The 17,517-nt window shown below is 38.4% G+C and overlaps 1 protein-coding gene across 1 annotated transcript in view; it reads right to left on the bottom strand.

Annotated features, from left to right (window-relative positions):
* Nucleotides 1-17,067, bottom strand: part of LOC145769003 (myoferlin-like) — a 249,109-nt gene extending 232,042 nt beyond the window's left edge. Inside the window, exons 1-4 of the mRNA XM_082580605.1 lie at nucleotides 17,000-17,067; nucleotides 11,782-11,956; nucleotides 11,106-11,250; nucleotides 8,325-8,440 (exon numbers count right to left, since the gene is read on the bottom strand). Of these exons, the coding sequence (XP_082436731.1) occupies nucleotides 8,325-8,440; nucleotides 11,106-11,250; nucleotides 11,782-11,956; nucleotides 17,000-17,067 (504 nt within the window). The remainder of the gene's footprint in view (nucleotides 1-8,324; nucleotides 8,441-11,105; nucleotides 11,251-11,781; nucleotides 11,957-16,999) is intronic.
* Nucleotides 17,068-17,517: the final 450 nt, after the last annotated feature.

Raw genomic sequence — 17,517 nt, 5'->3', positions numbered from 1 at the left:
GTATCCCCTTCAAGATACTCGAAAGACTTATCTACGCCCGTGTCGAACCGATAATAGATCCTCAGCTCCCTCGGGAACAAGCCGGCTTTCGCCACGGTAGATCAACTGTAGACCAGGTCACCCTGATGACCCAAGACATCGAGGACAGCTTCTCGGCAAAAAAGAAGGCTGGCGCCGTGTTTGTCGATCTCACGGCTGCCTACGACACTGTATGGCACAGCGGCCTTACCTGCAAACTACTTCGTCTCCTTCCTGACAGGCACATGGTCCATATGATTATGGAACTTGTGCAAAACCGCAGCTTTACTCTTTCCACCGGTAGCGGCCGACGAAGTAGACTACGTCGACTCAGGAACGGCGTCCCACAGGGCTCTGTCCTGGCTCCCCTCCTCTTTAACACTTACATCTATGACCTGCCTGACACCATCTCCAGGAAGTATGCTTACGCAGACGATCTGGCTCTCCTGCATCCAGCCGGAGACTGGCAGTCAATGGAGAGGAACCTAAGCCAGGACATGTCAACTATATCAACATATCTCCAGAAATGGAAGCTACAGCTCAGCAAGGCAAAGACAGTGTCGGCGGCCTTCCATCTAAACAACAAGGAAGCAAAACGTGAGATCAACATTACCACCGATGACGAACACCTCCCCTACTGCGCCGAACCCACCTACCTCGGCGTAACCCTGGACAGGTCACTCACGTACCGACGACACCTGGAGTCACTGCGCAAAAAACTATCGGCGCGCGTTGCACTTTTGAGGCGGCTGGCGGGTTCCGGCTGGGGAGCTGATGCGAAAACCCTTCGCACAGCTACCTTGGCCCTCGTCCATTCTACCGCTGAGTACTGCGCACCAGTGTGGTGCCGCAGCTCTCACACCCGCCACATTGACACCGCCATCAATGACGCACTACGCACTGTGACTGGATGCCTGCGTCCCACTCCAACGGACTGCCTTCCCATCCTTGCAGGCATCCAACCTGCTGAGCTTCGCCGTAAAGGAGCCATGATTTCCCTTGCTCGTCGCGCACTGGACCCCGACCACCTCCTCCACAGTGCACTCCAGCGCCTACCTGGAGGACAGCAGCGACTGAAATCAAGACGCCCATTTGTGCCCGCCGCACAACAGCTTCTGAACAACGTTGAAGATCTTGGAATAAGTGCGGCACACTGGACGAACTACACATGGAACATGGAGTGGCAAAACAACACCTCCCGACTCCATGATTTCCTACCCGACGTCGATCCCCACCCTCCGGGAATGTCCCTCGCAAGACTTGCGTGGGTCCGGCTTAACCGCCTACGAACCGGCGTCGGTCGCTTTCGTTCAGACATGTGCAGATGGGGCCTGGCTCCCTCACCGGGATGCGAGTGTGGCGCCACAGACCAGACAGTAGATCATGTCGTCCATGACTGCCCAATCCATCAACCACCACATGGAACGCTTGGACTGAAGACCCTGGATGACGAGACTGTAGAGTGGCTGATGACATCATGCCCAAACATATAGTCCCGAAGAACAGCTCATACGACGAAGAAGAACAACCCATCTTGAACCCGTCCCTCTGATTCATCTAAATCGGCCCGATGCCGGAAGAGTAATTGCAGCGGAAAATCTTTAACCGTACATCTCCGTCGTCCCACTCGCCCTGGGATGACAGGATTGCAGCGGCCCATCCAAAGAAAACTCTTGGGTCAGCGTAAGCTAGCCTTTATCTGGTCACCTCTCTCTGGATTCTCCTCCAAATGAGATGTCAGACTGCAGCGGCCCTTTTCCACACGCCGGTGCCCTTCTTCAAGCGGGTATCAAGAAAAAGCACACACACAAACAACTTTAAATTAAATTAAAATCAATTCTCTTTCAAAATGCGATAGTTCTCGATCATGACTCGCCATTTCCTAGCCTGCTCCAACATCAGCAAGAGGAAAGTTGAGACAGGCAGATAAGCTTAAGGCAGCCAATAACCATCATTTTTTACACCCACAGATTACCATCTACCGCGGTGGGTCCCTTCAGTCAGAGTAAGGCCTTCGCCTCCCTAGTGGGTATTTTCCCTCTAAGTATGATGTGCTTGCTGAGTGTTTGGGTGTACGGACGGCTCCCGGAGCGGACGCATTGTTAATGATTCAGGTAACAATTACATTTTTATATGGAAAAATGTAAACCTGCGAGGTGTAGTGGTATCCATCTTGAACTCTGAGCGTTGCGCGAAAACAGAATGAGTTTATCCATCGTAATGTGTCACTCAAGTCTTCTCCATTTCACCAAGCAGATTTAAATGATTTAATTCGTAACTTAAGCATTTCTTAACAATTCTTTTCTGCAGCAGCCGAGTCTACCTTGGTCAATTGGTCATGAAACAACTAATTTCAATTTTTGAGACTCCATTCAGCACCTTCAAACTTGCTTTAGTTGATTTAAAACTACCACAAAAAGGTTTGTTCCTGTTTCCACAATACGTTTATGTAAGTAGGGTGTATGCCCGTTTTGAATAAACAGAAAGTTTGAAACGAGAAAGTCATTCGCATCACTGTGATCGTTTTCATTTGAAACTGATAATTGCTCTGTGGAGCTTCATTGAACCTCTAAGCTCGTTTCAAACTAAACGTATTACAAAACTTTTCTTAAAAAATTAAAGCCACAAGGGCATTCCCAGGGCTAAAATGATCTTATTACCCTATTTAAAGTAAACCTCATTTTGTTTTTCTTAAATAATTTCTGAGCTATATTTACTAAAAAAAATTTTTGCTGTTTATTTAATATCACATCACAAACTAGGCACGAGAAACCTTTTTAAAATATTTTTGTGTAATCATAACCTTCGCACTAATGCTGTGAAATTTTTCCACAGCAAAGTCATTGCAAAATTAGCTATGTAATTTGAATTGAAAAACGAAGTATAGTTGGAATGTTTTTCAGCCTTTCAAGGTTCGTTAGTCATGGTAGCTACCTCTCTTACTGTAGCGGTAGGTATAGCGCGCTAATTTCAAAGCAGCGGATGCCTACCTCTGCTTACCCCAACACTGAGTGAGTTCACTGGTTCCAGCAGATAGGAGATGTTGCCTGAACTGCTGACTCATTAGCAAGGAAAAAAAATACTGAAGTCCTACAGTAGTAATCGAAGTTTTTGGTTAATAATTACACAGGTTAATAATTGCAATGTAAGATGTGATTTGGGGTATATTGAGGCTGCTAATTTAAAAAATCACATCAGATTTTACCCATAAAATAGGTTTTTGAGATTTTTGCATGATATTTTTTATCTTAATATTGGCTTTTTTGCCAAATTTTCTATGACTATTATCGTTTTATAAAGACCTTATGAACCAATAGTGTTTGAAAATTTGTCATAAACATAGAAATGATTTTATCTTGTAACATTTGGAAATGTATGATGACACCATGACCATTGGAGTGACCGACCTATCTTCAGACGATACACTAGTCAGAAGGCCCCCTAGCTAGTCAGAAGGCTCCTCTTAGAAGGTATACACTAGTCAGATGGTCCAATGGTGAAGAGATCACCTGGACCTTTTTACTGTAGTGGACCTTCTGGCTAGTAGACCATCTGCCTATGGTAGACCATCCAACTAATGTACCTTCTGAGAACTGTCCATAAACCACCCCTTACAGGCAGGGTTACACTCACTTTCGCCTGAAAGTTTAGTACCATTCCACGATTTGATATATAACATCGGTTTTATCTTTTTTGTTTTGTGAAGAGTCCACCATAGCTACTAAGCAACTGCTGAACGTGGAGATTTAAGCTTATGAGAAATGTCTATAATTCATTCTTATTTGAATTTTTAGATAGCCCTATTCCGATTTTTTCATATTAGCAAGGTGTTAATTCTGTTTCTGGTGTGAATAGGTAGCAGGGTGTCATCTTAACCTTATTTGTAGCGACACGGTTTATGAGGACACCCCACTTTAGTAGTAAGATATTTTTCAGAAGGAAATATGCTAGAAATGTGAAATTTCCTGACTTTTAGATTTAATTCTTTGTGAATTTTGCAAATCTACAATGGTCATTTTTCTACCTTCCTACCCTTCACAATAAGCATTTCCTCTCAGGTGGCTAGACATTTTTGTGCAATGCTGGATATATATAAATTAATGTTAGTGCAATTACTTTGCAATGTAAAAACGCCCAAAAATGCCTTCTATTTATGAGTAAAAGTAATTTTTTGTTTAGTTTAGCATTACTTTGTGTTATAATTCAAAAATTTCAATTTTGAAGCTATTTTTGAGAAATTAAAATAAAAACCGACTTTCTGACGTTTTTTCATCTCAAACAGTTTATTTCAATAAATTTGTTGGGTAAAATTTTTATTTCTATACGCACAACGCACATGGCTATTATCATGTACAATATTTTGGCTCTGTGATTTTCATAGCTCCCGTTATTAGCGATTAATTAGCACGGGGCTAAGATAGCCCGTGACTTGCTTTACGCGCACGAAAACAGCTCGTGTTAAGACAGGATTAAAGGAGAAAGTGTGAAAATGACTCTGATGTTTTTTGTTACATTTGTGGCCGTTATACTGTTGCTAACCAAAGGCAAACCATAACAAATTTTGTGAAGCAAGCATATCTTGCATACTTCAAAATTCGCTTGGGTGATCAGGACAAATCATGGGCTTCATATACTGCATGTCTTGTGTGGAAAACCTAAGACGATAGAACAATGGAAATCCAAAACCCATTCACAACATTCACGAAAATCATGCAAGCAAACGTTTGTCCCAGAGTAACGTTTCCCTTAATGTGCATGTGAATTTCTTTTTTTCTGTAGAATTGAACCTATTTTTATGTGTCTATTCAATTTATTCAATTTTATTTTTCTTTGCTGGCGCAAACATATAGCGAATGACATTGCAAACACACAACTGTAGCACTAACAAAAGGAAAAGATGGCAAAACTAAAAGGTTTAAAATATGCATTAGGGATTTGCACAGCCACCAAACCTACTTCTTAACAGGAAAAAAATAACAATGTACTCAAGTAAAAAAAAGGAGCGTTGAACGTTTAGTGTTGATAAAGTTTGAAGAATTAGGTTCAAGTTACCAGACTTCAATAAAATACAAAATTAAAACATATTAACAAAGGTCATGAAATACCTCAACGTTTTCACTAATATTATGTTTTTATCTTTTGTGTAATTAGACTTTATTGCAGACCTTGTTGACATAAAAGGGTCAAATTTCCTGAAACGCCATAGTCTACCAATATAGACCAGGAGTCGATTTTTACCAAAAATAACATTCAGATATCATCCTAATGTAATACAAAAAATCTGATGTGATTTTTGAATTCAGCACCGAAAATATACCCTAGAATGGCATTTACTATGCTTACACAAAATGTGTGTTGGCTTGTGTTAGTGTTAATTAATTGCAATTTTAATTTTTAAACTAGAATCGTGCATTACGCGACTAAAAAATATGTAGCCTCACGGCCTACTAGAACACGGCCAAATATGTTGCTATTTGAGGAAATTTCTAAGAGTCTGAATTGTTATAATCATAGCTATGACAAACCTGTCATCTTCCCACTTCCAAAAGTAAGTAAAATGAGCAATATTTGTATCTAGACATATTATTAGCTTGTTTTACAGGAGATTAGATACGTATGTTAAACACAACTTATGCAATAATAATGTAAAATATGTAAAAAATTTTCAACTGCATCCTGGAGGTAGTCTCATCATACAGTCGTTAGGTTTTTTGTATAGCAGGACTTTTTGCCAATAGCCACATTTTACTTGCAAAATTAAAACTCGGTGGAAAACAAAACGAACAAAAATTTAAATTAGGACATCAATTGAACCGCTTACAACACAGAATTCACAAAAAATCCTTGACATTTTAAATGGAACATGCAATTTCACCAAAAGCGACACACCAAACGATACTACCTCCAGGTTGCAGTTGGAAAATCTTACATATTTTACATTGTTATTGCATAAGTTGTGCTTAACATACATACCTAATCTCCGGTTAAGCAAGCCAAACATATGTCTAGGTACAAATATTGCTTATTTTACTTACTTCTGGAAATGGGAAGATGACAGGTTTGTCATAGCTATGATTGTAACAATTCAGACTCTTAGAAATTTCCTCAAATAGCAACATATTTGGCCGTGTTCTAGTAGGCCGTGGTAGCCTACTCTTTTTTACATGCAAAAATAATCGAATTGGATATCTAAACAAAGCTTAAAAGCTTAACATCTAAAGCCTTGTTTTTCTACAATATTGAAATAGTTTCATAAAATAACGCGTAAACTAATTAGGCTACTAGCATTCAGTAAAAATGCTTCCACAAACAGCCATTATTTCACACAACATCAAAATGTACGCTTTGAGTTGCATAAAAGCTTAGATGTAACTAAGTTTGTAGCTTAACTCAATTATGCCGAGGAACGGCAATAACGTAGTGGGAACAAGCCTAGAACTAGCTAGGTATATCCTCTCGTTTCTAAAATGTAGCGTATCACAAAATAATAATAATATTTGTGTATGCGTATGGTTTGATTAAACTCAAGTTTACCATTATTTTAAGAAGACTACTATTTACAGTAATCATTACGTTATTTTATACTGTTGATGGTTGTATCATGGTTGCCTGGAGGTGGGCCCTGTTTTGTCACATTTTGCAGATTTTGACTACTGTTACTCGTTATAATATACAGTAAAAGGTAAAAGCTTTTTGTTATTTTTGGGAAGCAGAAAAAATAATTTAAAAACATTCGATCAAACTGTTACTGAGCAGTTAACAGTCTGACTCAAATTTTCTAAACCAAATTGTCTTTTTTTCTTTAAAGCTTGTGTTAAAATCCAATTTATCACCTGGGAGAGATAAAAAAAAAAGCATTGAAACATTATTTTTACAAAAGGTTATTCAGACAGTTACCGAAAGTTGGCAAAATCTGGAAACGTCTGCAGAAAGTAACAAATCAGGTTGTACAAGGTGAACAGAAAGTCCTTGGATTTTTTTCATTTTATGATTAAACATATGATTGAATGTCACTTATTTGCCTTTTAATATGCTAAATAGCTTGCTAAACTATAAAATTTAAGTCTAATTGTATACATTAATTGTAAGATCGAAAATGAGCCAAAGAGAAGCCATCATTCAGCTTCCTCTTGCGGAGAAAAACCAACTCTGAGATCATTAAGCTCTTAATAGTTGCCAAATCTACCGTTTACCATGTTGCGAATAGATTTAGGGAACTTTGTACATCTGAAGATCGTCCTAGGAGTGGAAGACCTCGCACTGTTCGAACAAAGAAAGTGGTTAAGGCTGTCCGAGAAAGAGTGAGGAGAAACCCAAACCGATCTATCCGTCAAATGGCCAAAGACAGGAATGTGAGCAACACTTCACTGAGAACCGTTGCGGAAAAGGATTTTCAGTTGTCTATTTACAAGGTGAGAAAACGGTAGTTCCTTACATTTCTCCAAAAGCAAAAGAGACTTGAAAGAGCACAGATTCTTCTCAAAGAACTGAAGGCGGGCACAGCACGGCAAAAGATTTATTTTTTCGGACGAAAAAACTCTTTACAATTGAAGCTCAGGTCAATAATCAGAATGATAAAATTTATGCAAAGTTTTCATCGGATATTAACGATTCTGAGAACAGTTTACCGCCGTCAAAAATCATCTTCTATTACGGTGTGGGCCGCCATCTCCAAAACTTGGAGAGCTTCTCTAATTTTCGTGGAGTAAGGGAATATCAATTTAGATCGCTACATCAACGATATTTTGGTCCCAACCATTGAAAAGATGACGAAGCACTAGAAAGATTAGCCCTTCACATTCCAACAAGATGGTGCAAGATTTCCCACCTCAACAACGACTCAGGACTGGTGCTCATGTAAACTTTCAAGATTCTGGAACAAGGAAATGTGGCCTCCTTCATCGCTTGATTTGAATCCCATGGACTTTTGTGTGTGGTTGTTGTTGGAGGCAAATGTCTGTTCCGTTTCTCACCCAAGTGTTGATGTTCTGAAGCAATCACTCCTGCGGGAATGGGCCAAAATACCCCAGGATGAGCAACGTGCCTCGGTCGAAAAATTCCGACAAAAAATTGAGAGAGTTATCCAAGCGAAAGGCGACCACATTGAAAATAAATAAATAAATTTATTCCTAGTATTGTAAGCTCTCATTGTGATACCTTTATGATGAAACTTTATTTCTTTTCATTTACTAAATCGTTTATAAGTTGGTCGATCCAAGGACTTTCTTTTCACTTTGTATCTCTAGGTAGCCATTGTCATGGTTGTATTTAATGTGTCACCACCATTGTGTGATCAAGCTACTCACTGGGGGTTGATCTCCAGCTTTAAGCATACATATAGTTATCTTTAGATAACCCTTCGGAGTATTGGAAGAGTCGTCTGGATCACATAGAAGCAGCCACTTCCTTACATATGCGTGACCTGAAACAGCAATAGAAGATATTTCTTTTGCCTACTCGTGTTGTGCATATACTTATCCAATGTTAAAGGCTGTGTTACGTCTTTGAATTACTAAGAATTTGTGACCACAAAACCTCATGCACCGTACGAAAAAAATATTACCTTCAATAATATAACAAAAATCTGGCATAAAAATTTCGTCAGCAACAAAGACCCTAGCTAACCATTTAGACAGATAAAAGTTGAGTATGAGAAATAGTTTGCGGCACCTTAAAGTATTGTAAATGGCACCCCCGTTGGGAACCACTGTTGGACTATTTAAAACAATTCTTTCTTCATCAAAACAAAACTCTTTACAAACGGATGCTGTAACTCAAACATCCAAAGGATAATCAAAATCAAAAAAATATTTTCTTTCCAAAAACATTTGTCATTTTCTGTACAAAAGCCTAGTAACAGAAAGGCTAATCAAACCTACCAGGCAGCAAAATCCATCATTTTACATTGACTTAACGTCGCCAGACGTGAGCTGAAACTGGAAAACATTTATTTCAAGAACCCAGTTAGCTTAACATTTTATTTTTACATTGATTTAACGTCTAAGTACATTTATTCAATGGAAAAAAAACCGATTTGCAAACTGGCGCGCTTGAAAAAGCAATGTTATTTTTCCTGATCGTTTGCAAGACTGATTGCATCAAGTGCATTTCCATATTCCTCACAATGTATAGTTATATTAAAATCTGTTTTTAGCCTGATTAGAGAACTGTATGCCGAAAGCTAGTGCAAACCGCTACTACCATATAGCGACCTCGCAGCATCAGGCTAAAACAGATCGTTAGTATCTGCATTGTGAAGTCTGAACTTGTCCATTTCCCCTTGTAGCTGTGCCGTCCGGGTGGAGGGCTCTTGGTTGACAAATTTCGTTTGTCATCTGCTTGGGTGCAGATGTTGCTCACATGATGGGGCACGAGGAGCCAATTGTCGTAAGCAACAAACATGCTGCTAAAAGCGAAACTCAATCTATTGTGTTCCTATAGTTTGGCAACACTTTATTGGTTGCCATTGGAACAAAGGCAAAATGAGATTTTCAAAACAAAGCTCAAAACACTGTTAAGTCTGCTACTAATTCAAAACAATGCTATGTCACCAGCAAGGCCTTTGAGAGGGGGTACGGAGGGTACGGCGTACCCTTGAGGGCCCAGTCCTGTGTTTGTTGAGGGGCCCAAAATTGTGATTTTATAGTTTACGTGCAAAAATGTTTGGTTAAAACCATCCTAAACGAATAAATTCAAGCATAAAAATTGTTATTCTTTAGTCTTGGGGGGCCCGTAATTTGGCAAAAGGGCCCGGAAAAGGTAATTGAGTTGCATTGCACGAAAATTAGGAGTCCAAAGTGGTGATTTAATGCTTTACGTTGCAAAAATGTTCTGTTAAAAGCACCCTAAATTAAATCATAAAAGTTGGTGATTTTCCTGTCTGGGGGGCATAGTGTAGCGAAAGCAGGGTGGAGAAAAACCCGGGCTTTTTTTTAAAAAGCCCAACCCGCTAGGATTTCTTTTTAAAAAGCCCGGGTGTTTTTGGGCTTTTTTGTGTTTTTAAAAAACTATTTGAAAAAGGTAGGCTAAGTTAGTTTCACGCTTATTTCATTTTAAAATGAAGTTCGGAGTTGGAGCAGGAGCCGGAGTAAACACTTTCGGAGCAGGAGAGGAGCCGAAGTTTAAAAAAAAAATTTCTTCGTTCACCTCTGCTAGGAATGTGGTGAATGCAAAAGTTAATTACAAGGTTATTGGTCAGATGATTAATTTGATTATGTTTTAACAAGACGTTCTGTTTGAGTTTTGGTAGAGAGCTTGACTTGTTGTACCAGATACATATAGGCTAGCACTCAGTAAGGTTAACGGATTTAACATTTTTTATACACACAAAAAAACTACTAAATCCAACGTTTTCGACACCACATAGTGTCTTCATCAGGAATAATCATAATTTACATCTAAGAGAAATAAATAAATGAATTTGAAAATTTACATTAGACCTGCACAATCGACAGCAACCATCTCAACAGCACCATCAACAACTGACACACGAATTCAATGCAGGATACACAAATGAGCGAGGGACTGATCACATGATACGCACAACACAAAACACTAAATAATAGTTTTATTGCAGCCTGCTGGGTTGGTTTTGAATCTTTATCCTCGGACTGACAAAACTTTGATTGGTTATTTCTGGTAGTTTCGCATACTTGTAAAGGCTCTTGACTTGACGCAGGGCCGGTTACCGAGATTGGGAGAGTGAAGTTTTCCGATTGTTGAAGTGTTGTTGCCTGGAAATTATTTCATTCACTAGGTGCCGCTGAATGGAGAGCAGTCCTGAAATGCGTTGCTCAAGCGCACACCCTGAGATTCGAACCAGCGCCGAGTAATCTTGAGCCTGGCGCGTAACCACTGAGCTAACGGGGTGGACAATTGTTGTAAAATTCTGCAGTAAAATGTTGTATGGTGTGCAATACGCCTAAGCAAACATCACGCGTTTTTTTCAAGACAATCGGGGCCTGTAGTGAGAGGGGGGCCCGGAGTGGGGCCCGTAGTGAGAGGGGGGGCCCTAGTGAAAATTTCTCTCAGAGGCCCTGGTCACCAGTCACGACATGCCATTATTGAATTTTAAATAACAAACTTGCCTGGCTGCTCGTATACATTTCCAAGATCAAGTTTGAAAGAACCGATTAAGGAATCTGACCGAAGCTTTCTTGAACAATTAACCGAAAACTCAAAAATGAAGTCACAAAGCTGTTTCAGTGACTCGTGAAAGTTAAATACCATCAGCTGAAAAGATATTTGGTTGCTTTTAAAGTGCGTTGCTGCGATTAACTGGCAAGTTATTGATAAGTTTTGTAATAAACTTATACGTAATCATTGCAGTGATTTATCTCACCACATGTGAACTATAAAAATTATTGCAAAATTCTAAAAACCATAGTCATTTATTATTAACATTTCACGAATAATTTTGTTTTGTTTAGATGAATTAAGATATTTTCCTGAAGAGGGCAGAAAGTTTTGCCGAAAACGTTTGAAATTATGTATCTGTTTCATTTCTGTATTAATTTTGAATTATGCAATTCAATGTTATTAAGTTGTTATCGATTGTCTGTCTATGGTTTTTAAAAAGTACCTCTCTACCAAAGCTATACAATTCTAAAAAAGTAGCCAAATAAGACATCATTTTTAGACATTTCAACTTTCATTTGAGCTACGTCAAACGAATTGTTTTCCACCCAATTTACAGTATATCCTTCTTTTCAATGCTATTCTGTTTTTACAAACTCGAGTACAATCCATTTGAATAATTTTCACCTCGTTCCAAGTTGGTGTTGAACCTTTGCGCACCCTTGTGTTTCCCGCCTGTGCCGCTCCGGCCTTTACATGGACCACAGGTTTTATGTTTCTTCCTGCCAAGCGACAAGCATTCAAAATTTTGATTCGAATCTGAAAATCCTCCACTTTGTCAGACAGAGTTGACCGATCGATCCTAAAATAAAGAATGGTGTGATTTAGTATATAGAGTAGGCCTAGCCTATATGCTGTTGGTTTGTTTATGGCTGTTCTAGACATCACTGAGTGTATTAGTTAGATCAGCGCTTTAACCGAGTAGGATATACTGTAGACTACAGTTGCAGCTCAATCAGTTCAAGTTGAAATTCGGGTGGCGTTTTATCACACTCAAATGAAACTGGGTCACTGAAGAATTTTAATGCAATTTCAATGTTTCTGAAGTCAGAAAATCTGACTGTAAATTCTTCAAGCAAATCTTCAATTCTACAAGCAAACCAGTAATTCACATAACTTACCATACTTTTCATAGTTTACAGAACAGTCTTGAGATCTTTCAGATAGACTACGAAAATCTACAATTGCGTCAGCTTTCAGTTGTGCTATGAAAAGTTTTAATTTTCAGGTAAAGCTACTTATTCGCTCAAACATTGAACTGCACAACTGACCTTTCCCTTGTAAATGCAATTGAGCTCAGCTAGCATTTTTGTGATGTCAACTAAGAAAGACAAATCATTCAATCATCATTCATTCATCAACTATTCATTCATCATCATTCAACTATTCTACACTTTCTTTCAATTTCACGTTTTATTTCTTTTTCTCCATAAACTGTTTTATTTCGGCCTTCGGGTAACAATAATTGAAATCTTTTTTAGGTGGCTGCTCGAGTGAGCAATCGAACTTTAGATATAATCGGACTTATAGGCTACTGTATTTAATTTTATATTTATATTTTTTTCCCGCGCTTTTACAAAGTAAGCAGCAAAGATTTTGCTCTCCAGGTCTAAATATATAAATTGGATTAAAGAAAAACTTAGGCCTGGAGAATAGCTAATTTTAGACCAATTAAGAATGGAATTTAATTGTGTCTAAGAATTTTAATTGCAATTGTGTTTCAGTCCTAAAATTTTCGAAATTGATAAAGAATTCGCAAAGACAGAACAATTCAAAGAAACCCATATCAAGAATCCAAATCTGCGGTTGCCGCATGTAGCAAACAAGCAATTGACTCGCCAGTCTCAGCTTTGAAAGAATAGGGATGAGGAAAGTAAATTATTATCCAGTGAAGCAAATGAAGTACAGTACGGTAGAAAATTTATCAAATAACGATTATTAAGCCATGTGGATTAATTGTTTTATATTCTATTGTGTAACATCTTGTTTGCTGCCCATTATCAAATCGGTTCAAAGTTTGTCCTAAAATTTTTTGTTTCAAATTCAGTTTTTTTTAAATTTTTTTAGTGTGTGTTGTATATGTATAAATCAATTTAATTAAACCAGCGCAAGAGTTTTTAATGATAAATTACTTAGTTTTTGACATAAAAATCAAACGTTGGCCAGCAATCAAGCCTAGTCAGTTTTTAAGCAGGGCTGCCAGACAAGTTTGGATTAATCGCACTTAAATCGACAAAAATGCTTTTTTTTTCTTGCTTTTATTTCAATGCGAAGTGTTTGATTTTTTTTAATTGAATTTAAACTTTGTTGCTTTATGTTGGTGGAAAAGTGATAAAAATTGTCATAAATTGTTATTTTGGGCTCAAACTTTGTAATGATACGTTGCCTGGATTTGATTTGTTAAATTTCGTCTGAAGAAAACATTATTGACCTATTGTGTTATTCGGTTACACTCAATTATTTCTCATTTACATTCTATTCAATTTCTTTGTCAAATTATACAGTCACATTGCGCTAGTTTCATGCAGCGTAACAGGTCACACTGAGAGTCCCTCAGCCATTTCTTTTATGACAGAACAATAGCGTAGGCCTATACCTTTTTTTTAAATTGTGATTATTTTTGTTTTTGTAATGCTGTTACTGAAAATTTTTTCACTCGTGGCCTTGTACTATTTATTTTATTGGCTTGAACTTTTCTTGGTTGCACTGAAATTTAAACGCCCTTGCTACAAGAGTTTATTGATTTCAAAAGTTTTTCCTATTTTTAGTCACCCGGAATAAAGTTTATATTTGAATAAAACCACAGGACTTCACTTGAGGATCGCGGCAGCACATGATTTCTTTTCTTTCATTAATATTACTGAACATCAGCCTACCTTGTTTCAACGTAAGTTGCCGATGCTTGACATTTGTCACATTAAGAACTGGGAAGCAGCTGACTCGATGACTGATATAGTCTTTCGCTGCTTCCTGTCTGTTGTGGTATTTAGATAGCTATGGTACTATTTTATTCGTATTGTGTATAATTGTACCGTACTATTGTCGCAACAGACAAAATAAAAGGTTTCTCTCTCTCTCTAATCATGTTGCTCCCATAGTATACTATTACTACGCCTCTAAAAACTGACTGGTACATTTTAATTAGGCTAAGATTCAAAGTTCAAAATACTACTTGGAGTGAAAATGATTAGCGGGCCGCATAAAAATCTCAGGCGGGCCGCAGTGCGGCCCGAGGTGGACATCTCTGGGATAAGGCATAAGAAGTGACAAGCAATGTGATTGTGATGTAACAATACGTCTTTTTTGCATGCAATAAAATTGAGCGACAGTAGGCTAGCGCAAGGATGAAGTTTAATAGGCATCTTCAGATTTTTTAATAACGTTAAAGTAAATTTTATTTTGTTAAGTGAAAAGAGAATAAGAGTGAATTTTAATTATTATATATTAGATATTTCAAAAATGCATCGGGGGCTGCACCAAAACGTCTTCGCGGGCAGCGTGTTTGAGACCCTTGTTCTAGACCAGGAGTCACCAAACTTTTTCCTCTGAGGGCCGGATTGCTGCGAGATTAACAGCTGGCCGGATGCAAATTGCGAAAAGAGATATACAATTATTCAGAACCTCCATTGACTTGAATTGAGCGGAATAAATAACAAAGTCAGCGGTGGAATAGCAAAGTTGTGATGAAAATCGAAAGGTTGCTGGAAAAGTTATCCCCTGCTGTGATACACTACAGGACATCGTGCTCTTGAGAAAACATTACACCTTTCCAAATTTAGCCTAGACTGTCCCTATTTGTGGTGGCCTAATGATAAACAGCAACGTCAGACCTTTACAAAAAGTTTGGTAACTTTTTTCCTTAACAGTTGTAGTGCAGCTGTTATCTCTGCAGCACGTGGCGGGCCGGATGAAATCAGTTCGCGGGCCGGTTCCGGCCCGCGGTCCGTAGTTTGGTGACCCTTGTTCTAGACTATTTTTTAAGTAGCCCACAAGCGAGTGTACAAAAATCGGTCCAGGTTTTGCAGGAAGCTCTTGTTTATTTTACAAAAACATATGGTGAAAGGTGCAGAGGCGTACAGGAGCCTTGGTTTTTGATTATTTAGCAGTCAGAGTAAGAGTAAAATCGGAGTCTGCAATTCTCGGCAAAAACAGGAGCAGATTGGAGCCGGAGACTAATTTTTGGCCAGTTGATAATTTTAGCGTAGGCTTACAAATACTCTGTTGGGGATTGTGGTTTATGATTTGCGCTCAGAGTTGAAATGGAGTTTGACCTGAATAGCTGCAAAAATATTTGGAGCGGGAGTGGAATTTCGAGTCATAGACTTCGGAGTCGTAGTGGAGGAGAAATCCATAAAACCTGACTCCATACACCTCTGAAACGTAGCTACTACGTAAACGACATAAATTATTATCAGTTGATCATGACTTTATTGTGTACGGTGGTCGATTATTCATTTCGAAAAAACTTAGAATTGAGATACTAGCTGATTTACACGAATCTCACCAAGGCGTTACCCGTACCAGGGAACGCGCTCGTTTTGCCGTTTATGAGCCTGACATAGACCATGACATTGAAACCGTAAATTCATCGTGTCAAAAATGGTAAGATGACCTCCCTTCGTTGAGTAAAGAGCCAATTGTGTTGAGAAATCAACCCATTTTCCCTTTTCAGGAACTAGCGATTTGCTTAGCTGAATTTAATGGACAGCACTATCTAATTATGGTGGATTGTTTAGTGGAATACCAGATGACATTTGGTCTGACAACGGACCCAATATCAAGTCTGAGAAATTCTCCAAATTTCTTCACAAATGCGGCATCGTACTTCTACTTCAACCTATCCGCAATCTAAAGGGAATGTTGAGGCAACCGTGAAAGGCATAAAAAGTTAATTCGTCGCTTATGGACGCATTGCTACCTCGACGAAGATCAACTAGCAAAATCTTTGATGCAGTATCGTAACACGCTATGTAAGAAGGACGGATTGTCACTTGCTCAGAAACTGTACGGACGACTGACTCAAGACAATTATCCAATACATCATCGGGTCTTCTCTCGTAAATGGAAGAGCGAGATGCAACAAGCGGAAACGCAAAAATATATGTCCGTGGAAAACAACAAAGCCTACTACGACAGTCATGCTCATCGTCTTCCTGAATTCCCTATCAGAACTTACGTTGCTGTATAAATTTCGAACACCGGACTGTGAGACATTATTGAGAAAATAGTCGCTGCAGACGACTACCAGAAATACACTCTTAAAACTGCTAGCGGCCGATTGTTAATAGGAAATCGAAAATTTATTCGATGGAAAGTATCTGCGTTTATCCCCTGGTTCATCGAGCTCCTGAAAGACGTCGAACCTTTCGCTAGTGTTTGCGTGGAAATATGCTGGAAGGACTGCTTGTTGCAACTAGCGCAAAGAATGTCTGATTCTCCCGAAGCTACACTCTTGTGCTGACTGCAACACGTTTATTGTTCAGTTTAATCAGTTCGACTTGTTCACTGGTACAGAATACACTCGTAGTTTTTTTCTCAGATAACTTTACAAATAAAAAGTAATAAACACTGTATGTATTTTTACACATTCGTGACATCACTATTATTTTCCTCAAAAGCCAAATTGCGACTTATCATGTGCTGTAGGCTACACTAACACTTCTGCACATTTCCCTGACAATAAACAACTTAATTTCCGCTGTGATGATAGATAAGCAGGCTGATCAAGTGAAGTTTCGTCTATAACCAGTAAGCTTATTAAACAGTTTTTTGAAACATCTTATATATATTAGAATATTGGCATGAATAGTGTTTTTTAGTGTTAGCGGCATTTTTTTTGATTTACCTTTGGATTTGTGCTTGGGCTTCATCAGCTTTCTGGTTCTCTTGTGTGTTGTCATTATCTTTCGTCATCATTGTGTTGTGCTCTATCTTTGCTTAAAAGTTATTGAAATTAAAGTTACAAAAGTTTCAAGTGAAACTTACAAACTTTTGCTTACGAAACAGCATTGAAGCCCTGCACACGAAAAGTTCTTAGAAATTAGAGCATACAAACGAAGTTCAAACGCTTGCAAAAAAGAACAAAAGTTTAACAATATGATAGCAATGTTTTTATCAAAAAAAGAAAAAAAAGTGTTTGCTGCAGGGGTTGATAGTCTTTTTGAAAAGTTATGTGACTTATCTGATAAAGTGATTTCAGTTCAGTTTATTTGTTTTTGTTGGTGAATAAACAAAAATATACAAAACACAATAAGCACAAATAATTCCCATAACAAGGATGGCAGCGAAAGAATATAAGGTTACTAAAGTTAGCTGTCACCTAAAAATGATTAAAACAGAAAAATACCAGAACAATGGAATAAT

This window comes from Aplidium turbinatum, chromosome 4 (assembly GCF_918807975.1).
Source record: "Aplidium turbinatum chromosome 4, kaAplTurb1.1, whole genome shotgun sequence".
NCBI classification, from domain to species: domain Eukaryota; kingdom Metazoa; phylum Chordata; class Ascidiacea; order Aplousobranchia; family Polyclinidae; genus Aplidium; species Aplidium turbinatum.
The sequence above is the reverse complement of the archived record's forward strand: the minus strand, read 5'-3'. Positions and strand labels throughout refer to the sequence as shown.